This window comes from Oncorhynchus clarkii, unplaced genomic scaffold (genome assembly GCF_045791955.1).
Source record: "Oncorhynchus clarkii lewisi isolate Uvic-CL-2024 unplaced genomic scaffold, UVic_Ocla_1.0 unplaced_contig_3570_pilon_pilon, whole genome shotgun sequence".
In the NCBI taxonomy this organism is placed as follows: Eukaryota; Metazoa; Chordata; class Actinopteri; order Salmoniformes; family Salmonidae; genus Oncorhynchus; species Oncorhynchus clarkii.
Genome location: NW_027260970.1, coordinates 63,419 through 75,891, shown reverse-complemented (window position 1 = coordinate 75,891; position 12,473 = coordinate 63,419). Strand labels below are relative to the sequence as shown.

The 12,473-nt window shown below is 45.7% G+C and overlaps 1 protein-coding gene across 2 annotated transcripts in view; it reads left to right on the top strand.

Moving 5' to 3' along the window:
• Nucleotides 1-9,028, top strand: part of LOC139402723 (R3H domain-containing protein 1-like) — a 44,916-nt gene extending 35,888 nt beyond the window's left edge. For both annotated transcript variants that reach the window (XM_071146624.1, XM_071146623.1), the window contains 7 exons: nucleotides 407-540; nucleotides 890-1,047; nucleotides 1,993-2,096; nucleotides 2,318-2,484; nucleotides 3,497-3,754; nucleotides 4,260-4,350; nucleotides 6,871-9,028. In XM_071146624.1, the coding sequence (XP_071002725.1) occupies nucleotides 407-540; nucleotides 890-1,047; nucleotides 1,993-2,096; nucleotides 2,318-2,484; nucleotides 3,497-3,754; nucleotides 4,260-4,350; nucleotides 6,871-7,298 (1,340 nt within the window). In that variant the 3' untranslated portion in view covers nucleotides 7,299-9,028. The remainder of the gene's footprint in view (nucleotides 1-406; nucleotides 541-889; nucleotides 1,048-1,992; nucleotides 2,097-2,317; nucleotides 2,485-3,496; nucleotides 3,755-4,259; nucleotides 4,351-6,870) is intronic.
• The last annotated feature ends 3,445 nt before the right edge of the window (nucleotides 9,029-12,473 follow it).

The window sequence follows — 12,473 nt, the reverse complement described above, 5'->3', positions numbered from 1 at the left end:
CGTTGCTAGAGAGACCGCCCTTTTGGCGTTGCTAGAGAGACCGCCCTTTTGGCGTTGCTAGAGAGACCGCCCTTTTGGCGTTGCTAGAGAGACCGCCCTTTTGGCGTTGCTAGAGAGACCGCCCTTTTGGCGTTGCTAGAGAGACCGCCCTTTTGGCGTTGCTAGAGAGACCGCCCTTTTGGCGTTGCTAGAGAGACCGCCCTTTTGGCGTTGCTAGAGGGATCATCTCCCAAGACAACAGAGGCATATTAAATATGTTTCTCATTTCACTTGGGCTCATTCATTCATAGTCGTTGTGAATAGGATTAATGGCACCATTTTGTTTAAAAACAATGAATTTAAATGTTCTACATCTCACTAGATTATTTCAATAGAAGTGAATTGTAACGTCCTAATGTTACTGAAGGTTACCATGCTGTGATGCCAAATCCGCCCCAAGGCCCTCCGCATCAGAACCTGGTGAACAACCAGCAGCACAGCAATATGGGAAATCACATGACAGCCTTCATGGTCCAGTACCCTTCAATGCCGTCTTATCAGGTACGTTCTTATTGGCTTATCATTATTAAACTGTTGGGTTTTAAATAAAGAAAAAAATAGATTTGTCCTTTCCTTTTGCTTTGACATGGTTTGATCTGGCTCTTGTGAACATCTTGCTCTTGTGAACATCTTGCTCTTGTGAACATCTTGCTCTTGTGAACATCTTTGCCTGACTGAAAATCTTATAATTAGATCAACCGAACTCTGAAATGTTAAATAGTTTGAGGATTGTATTGAAAAGAGATTTGAAAGGGATCCGACATCAGATGTCTGTATCAATTGTAAATGTAAAAAAATAAACACTCCTGCTTAATCCTGTTCTTCCATATGGTCTGTGTGCGTGGTGCAGGTATCAATGCCCCAGGGGTCTCAGAACATGCCTCCACATCAGCAGGCATGTCAACAGCCCATGATGATCCAGAGCCATCCAAGCCAAGCTCCCATGGCCATGTCAGGCATGCAGGTTTACTACAGTGTCATGCCCCCAAATCAACACAGCACCATGAGGTAGGAACTGAGCTGTTCTGTTGTTGACAGTAGGAAGATGGACTGTGTATTAACTAGTCTAAGTGTTAGGTCTGTAATCTGGTACTGTTTCATATTCCAAAGTAGTTCAACGTTGATGAAAGTGGCACAGATACTGATGTACCAACCAAACTGCCAACACCATTTACAACAGTCCATTATAGTAGCTAGACTCTATAGAGGCCCCCCCCGTTCCCCCCCAGGGCCATAGTTCTCCTATAGTGTGGTTGATGAAGGGAGTTATTGCTGGTGTAGAAACCGGTCCTCATGGGAGCTGAGGTGTACTATTAAGACTGGGCTGCACTGCACCTGTCAGCCTTATAAATCATCCTCCAGACTGCCCTACTAACAGACTCCTCTGAGCTGAAAGTGACCTCCAGACTGCCCTACTAACAAACTCCACTGAGCTGAAAGTGACCTCCAGACTGCCCTACTAACAGAAACTCCTCTGAGCTGAAAGTGACCTCCAGACTGCCCTACTAACAAACTCCACTGAGCTGAAATTGACTTCCCTCCCTGTTGTACTGGTTCCTCGATTCCGCCCCACAGCATCAGTACTGTCAGTGTTAATATTAAGTGTCCCAAATAAAACCCTATTCCCTATATAGTGCACTACTTTTAACCAGAGCCCTATGGGTACAGTACCAGGCAGCTGTAATGTCATCCTTCAGTCTGATGACAGAGTGATTCAGGTCATAAAGAGGAAATTAATGACATGTTTGTTTTTCTCATGGACTGTCACCGTTAATCAGAGATCATTAACCTACCTTTAATACAAGACTCTTTCTGAAACATTGTGTTGGGGCTCTTTTTAAGGGAGACTTTGAGAGCAAATATAAAGTGGCTGGCTGCTAGTGCTATCAATGTCTTTTAATGGATGCCTCATAGAGCTCCATAAATATATTGACTAAGCAAGTGTCTCCACAGTCCATCGATGGGTTTCTTACCTCCTCCTGGGGCAGAGCAGATGCAGTTTCCCCGGGCTTCGTCTCCGTGTGGAACCCAGCAGCTACCAGGACAGCAGTGCTCAGGTAACATTACCTCTCAGCAACACCAAGGTCGTGGGTTCAATTCCCCCCGGGATCACACACATACTAAAATAGATACCGTTCGCTTTGAAAGACCCTTAAGTATGAGATTTGGAACCATTGAAATGGTTTTCCTGCCTTGTGTGTCCTGTCCATCCGAGGATGGAAACGTTCCTTTGACAATGAAACTGTGATTTTGACGTTGTTGTTGTAACTGTGTGTAGGTGTGCTCCCCGGTCCTCACAGTGGTGGGATGGTGATGATGCAGCTGACCCTGCCCCCTAACCACCAGCCCAGAGCCCACTCCCCTCCACAGTGGAAACACAACAGATACTACAGTCTGGATCACACACGCAGCCAGAGGTCCTCAGAACAACTAAACAACTCACAGGTAACTACTTATAACAACTAGGTAACTAACAGGTTACCCAGAACTCAGAACAACTAGACAACTAACAGGTAACTACTGAGCTGCTGATAATTAGACATAACCAGTCAGGAGTCTTTGTAATATTCTGCAAGTTGGGGAGAGGGCAGGATCAGCCTGGGGGAGAGGGCAGGATCAGCCTGGGGGAGAGGGCAGGATCAGCCTGGGGGAGAGGGCAGGATCAGCCTGGGGGAGAGGGCAGGATCAGCCTGGGGGAGAGGGCAGGATCAGCCTGGGGGAGAGGGCAGGATCAGCCTGGGGGAGAGGGCAGGATCAGCCTGGGGGAGAGGGCAGGATCAGCCTGGGGGAGAGGGCAGGATCAGCCTGGGGGAGAGGGCAGGATCAGCCTGGGGGAGAGGGCAGGATCAGCCTGGGGGAGAGGGCAAGATCAGCCTGGGGGAGAGGGGGCAAGATCAGCCTGGGGGAGAGGGGGCAGGATCAGCCTGGGGGAGAGGGGGCAGGATCAGCCTGGGGGAGAGGGGGCAGGATCAGCCTGGGGGAGAGGGGGCAGGATCAGCCTGAGGGAGAGGGGGCAGGATCAGCCTGAGGGAGAGGGGGCAGGATCAGCCTGAGGGAGAGGGGGCAGGATCAGCCTGGGGGAGAGGGGGCAGGATCAGCCTGGGGGAGAGGGGGCAGGATCAGCCTGGGGGAGAGGGGGCAGGATCAGCCTGGGGGAGAGGGGGCAGGATCAGCCTGGGGGAGAGGGGGCAGGATCAGCCTGGGGGAGAGGGGCAGGATCAGCCTGAGGGAGAGGGGGCAGGATGACTGATCTACACCTCTTGCATCCCCAAAAACTGCTCATTGTGTTATCAAGATAAGCGACTCCGAGCATCTTGCTCAGGCCCGTCTCTTCAAACTAGGGATACACTTTCCCTCCGATGGACTATATATATATATATATATATATATATAAGGGTTTCTATGTCCCCTCTGACCCCCACCTCTCTGTCCCTCCTTTTTTGCCTCTGTCCTATAGAACAGTCCCCAGCTGGGTGGCCCCAGCACACCTCCAGCCCAGCCCCAAGCCCCAACCCACCAACTCACCTCCATAAAGAACCTCCGCTCGGCCGGCCTCACCCCCATCCCCATAATGACCCAGTTCCCCAGACCCTTCGGCCCAGGGCAGGCAGTGGACGGCAGATACCCATTGCTGGGTCAACCCCTCCAGTACAACCCTGCCATCAGGCCTCCGCTGATCCATGGCACACACCACATGATCCCCAACCACCACCACGTGAGTCCTCAGAACACACACACACACACACACACACACACCACATGATCCCCAACCACCACCACGTGAGTCCTCAGAACACACACACACACCACATGATCCCCAACCACCACCACGTGAGTCCTCAGAACACACACACACACCACATGATCCCCAACCACCACCATGTGAGTCCTCAGAACACACACACACACACCACATGATCCCCAACCACCACCACGTGAGTCCTCAGAACACACACACACACCACATGATCCCCAACCACCAAGTGAGTCCTCAGAACACACACACACACACACACACACACACACACACACACACCGCATGATCCCCAACCACCACCTCGTGAGTCCTCAGAACACACACACACACACACACTTAACAAAGGAGCTTGTTTCATACGACAAAATGTACCAAATCTGTGACATGAAAATGCAAGATTAAAATATGAAAAAAGTAGCCAAAATCTCAGTCCAGTCAACATGTCTGCCTCCTTTTCCCTCAGGGCCCAATGGGAATCCGGCATCATGGGGGGCGAGGGAGGAGACCACCACCTAGGAAGTCATTATCATCAGATCTTAGTGTAGGTGACCCAGGTAATAGAGAGGAGAGACCATGACCCAGGGACGGGCGAGGAGAGACCTTAGTTGTTGATCTTAAGGAGGGAGAGAGCCTACCTGTTCATGGTTGTTTGATCAATAGGACCGTGATGTTCCCGATTTGGTAAGAGGACTGTGAGTCTGGTTCTGGACAAGACATACATGTTCTTATTGGGGTTTATTTGCTGCAGTGTCTATTAATTGTCCAAACGCGCGGCCACTTTCCCCACTATATATTGTTCTAGAATTTTAACAAATGCCTTACTCAATGTCAGTTCCCAAACATTCTATGAAAATGACCATATCTAAATGCTCGTCAGAGAATGTACTTTTTTTATTTTTAAGAAAGTGCCATTCTCCCTGGGGGGGGGGGGATCAGATTTGTATAAGATTTCATGTTGCTAAAACGCTGTCCGTTCCACATCAAACTACTAAAACAGGATATTAGGCACATAGAACATATAATGGACCTATATATTTTTAAATAATATCGTCTTTGATAACTAATAATAACCTAATTAAAAGCTAGACGAGGATAATTTTTTTAAATGATGCATTCAGGAGTTTTGTCATGGCTTGAGGCCCCCATGTTTTTCCATTGTGTTTGTCATTCAGATAGCAGAAGCAAAATGTGTTGAATTGCAGGAAATTAGCTTTTAAATAACATTTTGTCCCTCAGGCCAATAGGACAGCCTCAAATGGAAGTTGGTGACCGCACCGTTGGCCAAGCCCATAGCCACACCCACCACCTAAGCCCCGTTTTGATCCAGAAAAAAACCCTGAATGTGCGATTAGATTATGTAACCCTGTTTAGTCCCGTTTGTTTATTTTGGAGTATAAATTCTAATGGTCTGTGAATGGATTCCTGTTGATCATCACACTTGAGTCTGAGAACAATATTTTTTCTAATATAATATTTATAAACAACCTAATTAAAAAATATATATACAGTACCTGTCAAAAGTGTTGGCCACACCTACTCATTCAAGGGTTTTTCTTTATTTTTACTATTTTCTATATTGTAGAATAATAAAGACATCAACTGAAATAACACATGGAATCATGTAGTAACCAAAATAGATTTTAGACTCGTCAAAGTAGCCACCCTTTGCCTTGACGACAGCTTTACACACTCTTGGCATTCTCTCAACCAGCTACATGAGGAATGCTTTTCCAACAGTCTAGAAGGAGTTCCCACATATGCTGAGCACTTGTTGGCTGCTTTTCCTTCACTCTGCGGTCCAACTCATCCCACACCATCTCAATTGGGTTGAGGTTGGGTGATTGTGGAGGCCTCATCACTCTCCTTCTTGGTCAAATAGCCCTTTACACAGCCTGGAGGTGTGTTGGGTCATTGTCCTGTAGAAAAAACAGATTGTAGTCCCACTAAGCACAAACCCAGATGGGATGGCGTATCGCTGTATAATGCTGTCGTAGCCATGCTGGTTAAGTGTACATTGAATTCTAAATCAATCACAGACAGTGTCACTAGCAAAGCACCATCACACTACCTTCTCATGGTGGCAACCACACATGTGGAGATCATCCGTTCACCTACTCTACGTCTCAAAGACCAATAATCTCCAGTTTGGATAATGTTCATAGCTCATGTTTCTTGGACCAAGCAAGTATTTTCTTTATTGGCTGACCTTCATGTCTTAAAGTAATGATGGACTGTTGTTGCTCTTTGCTTATTTGAGCTGTTCTTGCCATAATATGAACTTGGTCTTTTACCAAATAGGGCCATCTTCTGTATACCACCCCTACCATGTCACAACGAAACTGATTAGCTCTAACGCATTAAGAAGGAAAGAAATTCCACAAATTAACTTTCAACAACATACCTGTTAATTGAAATGCATTCCAGGTGTCGACCTCATGAAGCTGGTTGAGAGAATGCCAAGAGTGTGTAAAGCTGTCATCAAGGCAAAGGGTGGCTATTTGAAGTATCTCAAATATAACATGTATTTAGATTTGTTTAACACTTTCTTTGGTAACTACATGATTCTATATGCGTTTCATAGTTTTGATGTCTTCACTATTATTCTACAATGTAGAAAATAAAGAAAAACCCTTGAATGAGTAGGTGTGTAAACTTTTGACTGGTACTGAATGTGTATATATATTCTCATTATAAACCACTTGCTGTGCACTGAAGGACCATACAGGAGTGTATTTGTTCATGTAAGAAGAAGAATTTATAGACTAGGCAGAATTCACACCTGGCTAAATAAATGAACTGGTGTATCTAGGTGTTGGGGAATATAATTATTCTCTCACATACTGGATTGGATTCCACACAGCAAGATTTTATTTTAGAAGGAAAAATGATCCGTATTGAAATCCCTCTAGTAGTGTTTATTGGTCCACAATTACTCCCCAAAAACAGCTAAACTAAATGTCATCCCTGTTGCCACTAGAGATGAACAGCTTCTGTTGGTCTCCATGCAGGAAGTGGTAAAAGATCATGTTGTTAATAACTGACCTGGTGAATCAATCAATTCTCTCTCTGTGCAGTGAACGGTGGAGTCCTGGAGGTGCTGGAGCTACCAGAGGGCATCAGTCGTACGGAGGCAGACTCTCTCCTGGGGGAACTGTACAGAGGAGGGGCCATGATCAAGTGGTTGTCTGAGACCCAACAGCACCAACACCAGTCTGGTGAAACCCTGCTGAAGCACTGTGGGGCTGGGGGGGACGGTAACAACGGTGACACAAACACTGACACTACTTCCTGTTCCAAACCCCCCAGTAGTAACCATAACGACCTGGCGTCCACCTACACCATCCTGGCTGTGTTTCCCTCCAGGTACGCAGCTCAGAATGCCTTGCTCAGACACAGTGGCCCTGCCGGCCCTGGGCCCCTTCTTACCACCACGTTCAAACTCAGAACTAGCAAGAGACACTCTGATGAGTTTCACAACCAGGAGAGGACCACCTCTCAATAGCAGGGTGGGGTGCTGTAGCCAGCCAACCTGGAGAGGACCACCTCTCAATAGCAGGGTGGGGTGCTGTAGCCAGCCAACCTGGAGAGGACCACCTCTCAATAGCAGGGTGGGGTGCTGTAGCCAGCCAACCTGGAGAGGACTTGCTCTCAAAAGCAGGGTGGGGTGCTGTGGCCAGCCAACCAGGAGAGGACCACCTCTCAATAGCAGGGTGGGGTGATATGTTACTAGGGCCCCTGAGAGGTTGTTCTAGGGGCTCCCACGGCCTGCTATGAGGGGCTGCCGGTCACGGGCCCTCGCCATGGCCCCTCCACCCCACCACCACCTCCACTGCTGCTATCGGCCAACCAATCAGACACCCCTCTTCTGCAAGCATCACTCACTAGTCTCCACTCCCCACCGGACTGACAGGCAGACTGATGGAGTATCACTCGGTTGGCATTATCTAACAGCTTCTTCACTTGAGTTGTAGAGGCTTTCTGGGAATGTGTTAATGCCTTTGGGAACGTTCTCTACTTTATGAGATGAAAATGTGTAAAAAAAAGGATCGGACAACACACCAATGTTGAAACACAAAGACACAGACAGAAAAACAGGAAGTTCCAAAAGTGTCATATTTTATTTGCAGACAGAACGTGGTAAAGGAAGCAGCATGTTTTATTTAGTTTTATGTTTGTTAAAAGCTGCAGTCAGAACACCCAAAGCAGGGAGGTACTCATTCATTACAAGAGGATAATATACCAAGTGTCTCTCATTGGACAAGAGTGTTTCTCTTTGGGCCGGATTCTAATTTTGAGATCTGCAACGGATAACTCCAGATTTCAGTTTAAAATGTCCCGTTGATTTACACGAAAGCCTGAGTTGTGCCGGCGTATAATATCAAGTTAGGATTCGGCCCGTAGAGTCAGTCTCCCGTTAGCCAGTTGGTGTGCTGCTACAACAGAAGATTAGTCTTCTAGAACAAGGTTGTGTCCCAAACGGCACCCCATTTCCCTATATAGTGCACTACTCAGGTCCCATAGGGCTGTGGTCTTATGAGCCCTATGGGACCTGGTCTAAAGTAGTGCACTATCTAGCGAATAGGGTTCCATTTGGAACATAGCCCAACAGAATGGTGCCTTCTAACTGGGCTCGGGTGCCACTATCCATCCCTCTCCCCAACACCCCTAAAGACAAGACACCCCATCCAATTCCATTTGTATAAACTCTGACCCACCAATTTCTTTCACAATGAATCATCACTGATATGGTAGCTAAATTATTCTCACTTTTCTACACAGTAAATGGTATCTTTGCACTGGCACAAGGGAGAAATGTTTGTTTTGATAGTGGTTTATCGTTTTTAAGGAAAAGAGGAGAAGAACCTTGGTGCATCTCATTGATGGTTTATTCTATTTGAGCTATTCTAAAATGAATGTCCTTCTCACCAACCTCCTCCAACCCTCTCTGTTCAGTCCACCCATTCCCTGCTTATGTATCAAATGGCATTCCCTATGGGCCCTGGTCAAAAGTAGTGCACTATATAGGGTGGCCAGGCCAAATTCCTTTCATGTTTAGTTAGTTTTACCGTTCGTATCCTATCAGAAGGGTCACTGGAAAAGTGTGCATTATTCACAACACAACCCCCATCACACCCAAACAAATGTCTATTTAAGATGGTTGTTGGTGGTGGATTCAGGAGAGATGTCCAGTCTGCTGGTGCAAGATGTTTTTATTTCTGTTTGAAACCAATAAATGTTTACACCAAAACCATGTGCTTTGTCATTTCAACAACACTCCTGTCGTTTGACAAAATATGAGATTCTTTCTGCTTGCTTCATTACCACCATACAGGTAACTGCCAACATAGTGTCTTCATAGGGTGTTGGGCCACCATGAGCCAGAACTGCTTCAATGCACCGTGGCATAGATTATACAAGTGTCGAACTCTGTCGGAGGGATGCAACGCCATTATTCCAAAATTTGGTGTTTTGTTGATGGTGGAAAATGCTGTTTTATTCACTTCTCCAGAATCTCCCAAAAGTGTTCAATTTGGTCGCTATCTGGTGACAGACTGCCAGATCGTTTTTCATGCTCATCAAACCATTCCGTGACCACTTGTGCATGGGGACATTGTCATCCTAAGGAGGCATAGCCATGGTTACCAAAATAATGACCTGCCCAGCATTTTTTTAATACACTTTAGCATGATGGGATGTTAATTAAACCACACCTGTGTGGAAGCACCAGCTTTCAATATACTTTGTATCCCTCATTTACTTTAGTGTTTTCATTATTTTGGTAGTTACCTGTATAATTTATCATATTAGCTACAGTAATTGTGTTCTTGTATAAACATTGAATTTAACATGGTTTGTTCTCCATATGATATCATCATCCAACGTAACATATAAAAGCCCCAGAGAAACGCTACCTTCATTATTGTGGTTGTCATCCTACAAGGAGAATCTGTGATATATGTTTGTTTCTTGTACCGATAGTATGAACCGAATTTCAAGATTGGAGCGACAGTGCCCACTGGTGGACTTGTTGTTATTGCTTTTTCACTACCGCAGATGCTCAACTCGGCGGAAAATCTGTCTTCCTCCATGTTCTGTTCATTGTTCATTGTTTCGCGCATCAAGCAAACTATAATTTGTGTGGAGATGTGCGTTTACACATGTTGACCATACTTGCTACAAAGTTACAGAACGCTAAACCAACAACTACACAAACTGAAATTAAATACATTGTAAACGCAGGTTCAACGAGAAAAAACACTTGGCTGGCTAAGAGACATTTTTTTGGAGCATCTGATGACCTAAAGTGGTGAGTGATGAACATGAACTTCTCTGGTCGCTGTACTGTTCTGTCAAATCCTCCCACATGTTTCTAGTATGACCAGCGGTTTTCAGTAACAAGTATTTATGTATTTATTCAGTTGACATATTGGCAGGTTTGATAGCTTCTAGCGTAGTGTTTTTATATGCAATGCGATCTCCTCGTAACAGTCAGTGTTCACGAGTGTCCTGACGAGAAGGAAAACTTGTATAACTAAGTCAGGCAAAGTCGGTCATTATCAGCTCATTGTTATGGATGTATCTTAATGAGTTGAACAGCTAACAAGTTACTTTGCTGTTATTCTGTCTGCAGACTAGGTCGTGATTGTGTTCGTCGTAGCTGGCTGGCAAACAAGAGATAGTAACGTTATGGCAACGGAGCATAAGGACGAACGACTGGGTCGCGTCCCTAGCAACCAACATATAAGAAAGTATGAATTCGCTTATATAAATGAAAATATAAACGAAACAAATTTTATTTCAACCGGTAAATATGTGCTTCGTATTGTTTTATTTGGCAACTGTGGTATAAGCGGGATAAACAGCTTACACAAACGCAACGGAATAAACGTTATTCTTGGTGCGGAGGTGGTGACTGTGTGTAGCCGTAGTTGTCTCGGAGGCGTTTACATATCCTTACGTATCCACCAATCCACAGAACGGATAGGCGGGAGCTAGACAGCCCGCGGTGGCGCGTTGGGCGGAGAGACCTGTAATTATCTTGTCATGCAGTGATCAAAACAACTGGGAACTGGGACTTCAGTGAGTTTTAAACAAGATCACTGACCTCATGATTTGACCTGGTATTTTTAGAGATCCCAGTTGTTTTGAACTCGGCATCAGTATGTCTATAATTATTGAGTAGACGCAGGTCTAGCATCCGCGTATCCACCTGAAATCCATAAAGCAGAAATGCTAAACTGACCTTAGATCAGGCATTCTACTCCGATTCACACATCGAAACCGAAACAAGGTAATTGCGTTTGGTTTTCATATTGTCAATGGCAGTCGACATATACTACATCTCGCTCTGAGTTGAAATTAGTGTTGTTTAAACTGAAACGGGTAAGTTCTACTTCATGCATGATAGATCCAGTTTTCTGCTAAGTTATGGCATGATTTAGGGTGCGTTCGTAAATTCACTCTGGCTATCTACTCCGATTTCAGAGCACTCTCATCTGAGTGCCAGAACGAACGGTCAACACCGGTTAAATATGACCGGTGTCCGTCAACGTCAAAACAAAAAAATGTTTTGCCAGCAGCACAGTTAGTTACAGTCACCAATGCTCTAGATAACATGACAACCGCCTAACCAGCTCTGCTAAGGTGAGTAAAATGGTCAGAGTGAGGCGTTCCCTAATTCTTGTCTGGACGTAGCTAGCTAACTTTAGCCAGTTAGCTTGGGTGCGTGACTGCCGTTGTGTGGTCAGAACGCTCGGATCAACCCCACTCCTGACCAGAGCCTCCAGTGTGGCTCTAAACGCGTATAGGGTGAAACGCTTTGAATGTACGAACGCCCAGAGGCCACTCAGACACTCCAGAGTGAATTTACGAACACCCAGAGGCCAATCAGACACTCCAGAGCGAATTTACGAACGCCCAGAGGCCACTCAGACGCTCCAGAGTGAATTTATGAACGCCCAGAGGCCAATCAGACACTCCAGAGTGAATTTATGAACACCCAGAGGCCAATCAGACACTCCAGAGTGAATTTACGAACGCCCAGAGGCCACTCAGACACTCCAGAGTGAATTTATGAACACCCAGAGGCCAATCAGACACTCCAGAGTGAATTTATGAACACCTAGAAGCCAATCAGACACTCCAGAGTGAATTTATGAACACCTAGAAGCCAATCAGACACTCCAGAGTGAATTTATGAACACCTAGAGGACATAGTCATAAATAGGCTAAACCTCCACATGACCATGGTTTATTTGCATACCATTCATTCTAGGTGATGAACCTCTCAGAGGAGAACAGGACAGTCGTGGTCTCTGGTGTACCAGACACACTGTCCAGCAGCCGCATGGCAGACAAACTGGTTATTCACTTCCAGAGGTCCAGAAGCCACGGAGGAGATGTAGAAAACATCAAGTACCCGACCAGCTTCAAGGGGGTGGCTTTTGTTACATTTGAAAACACCAGAGGTAACATAAATACTGTAACAAAAGTGTTCTTAGCTGGGATGTAGTTTTGTTACATACTATAGATCATAACAAAACAATTATTGTAACAGATGCTGAGATGGTAATCAGAAAGAAGCAGATAATGTGTGACAAGGAGTTCCCTCAAGACTACCCTATCACTGTATTCAAATTCACCCAAGACGTGAGTACAGTCAAGCAATCAGATCAAT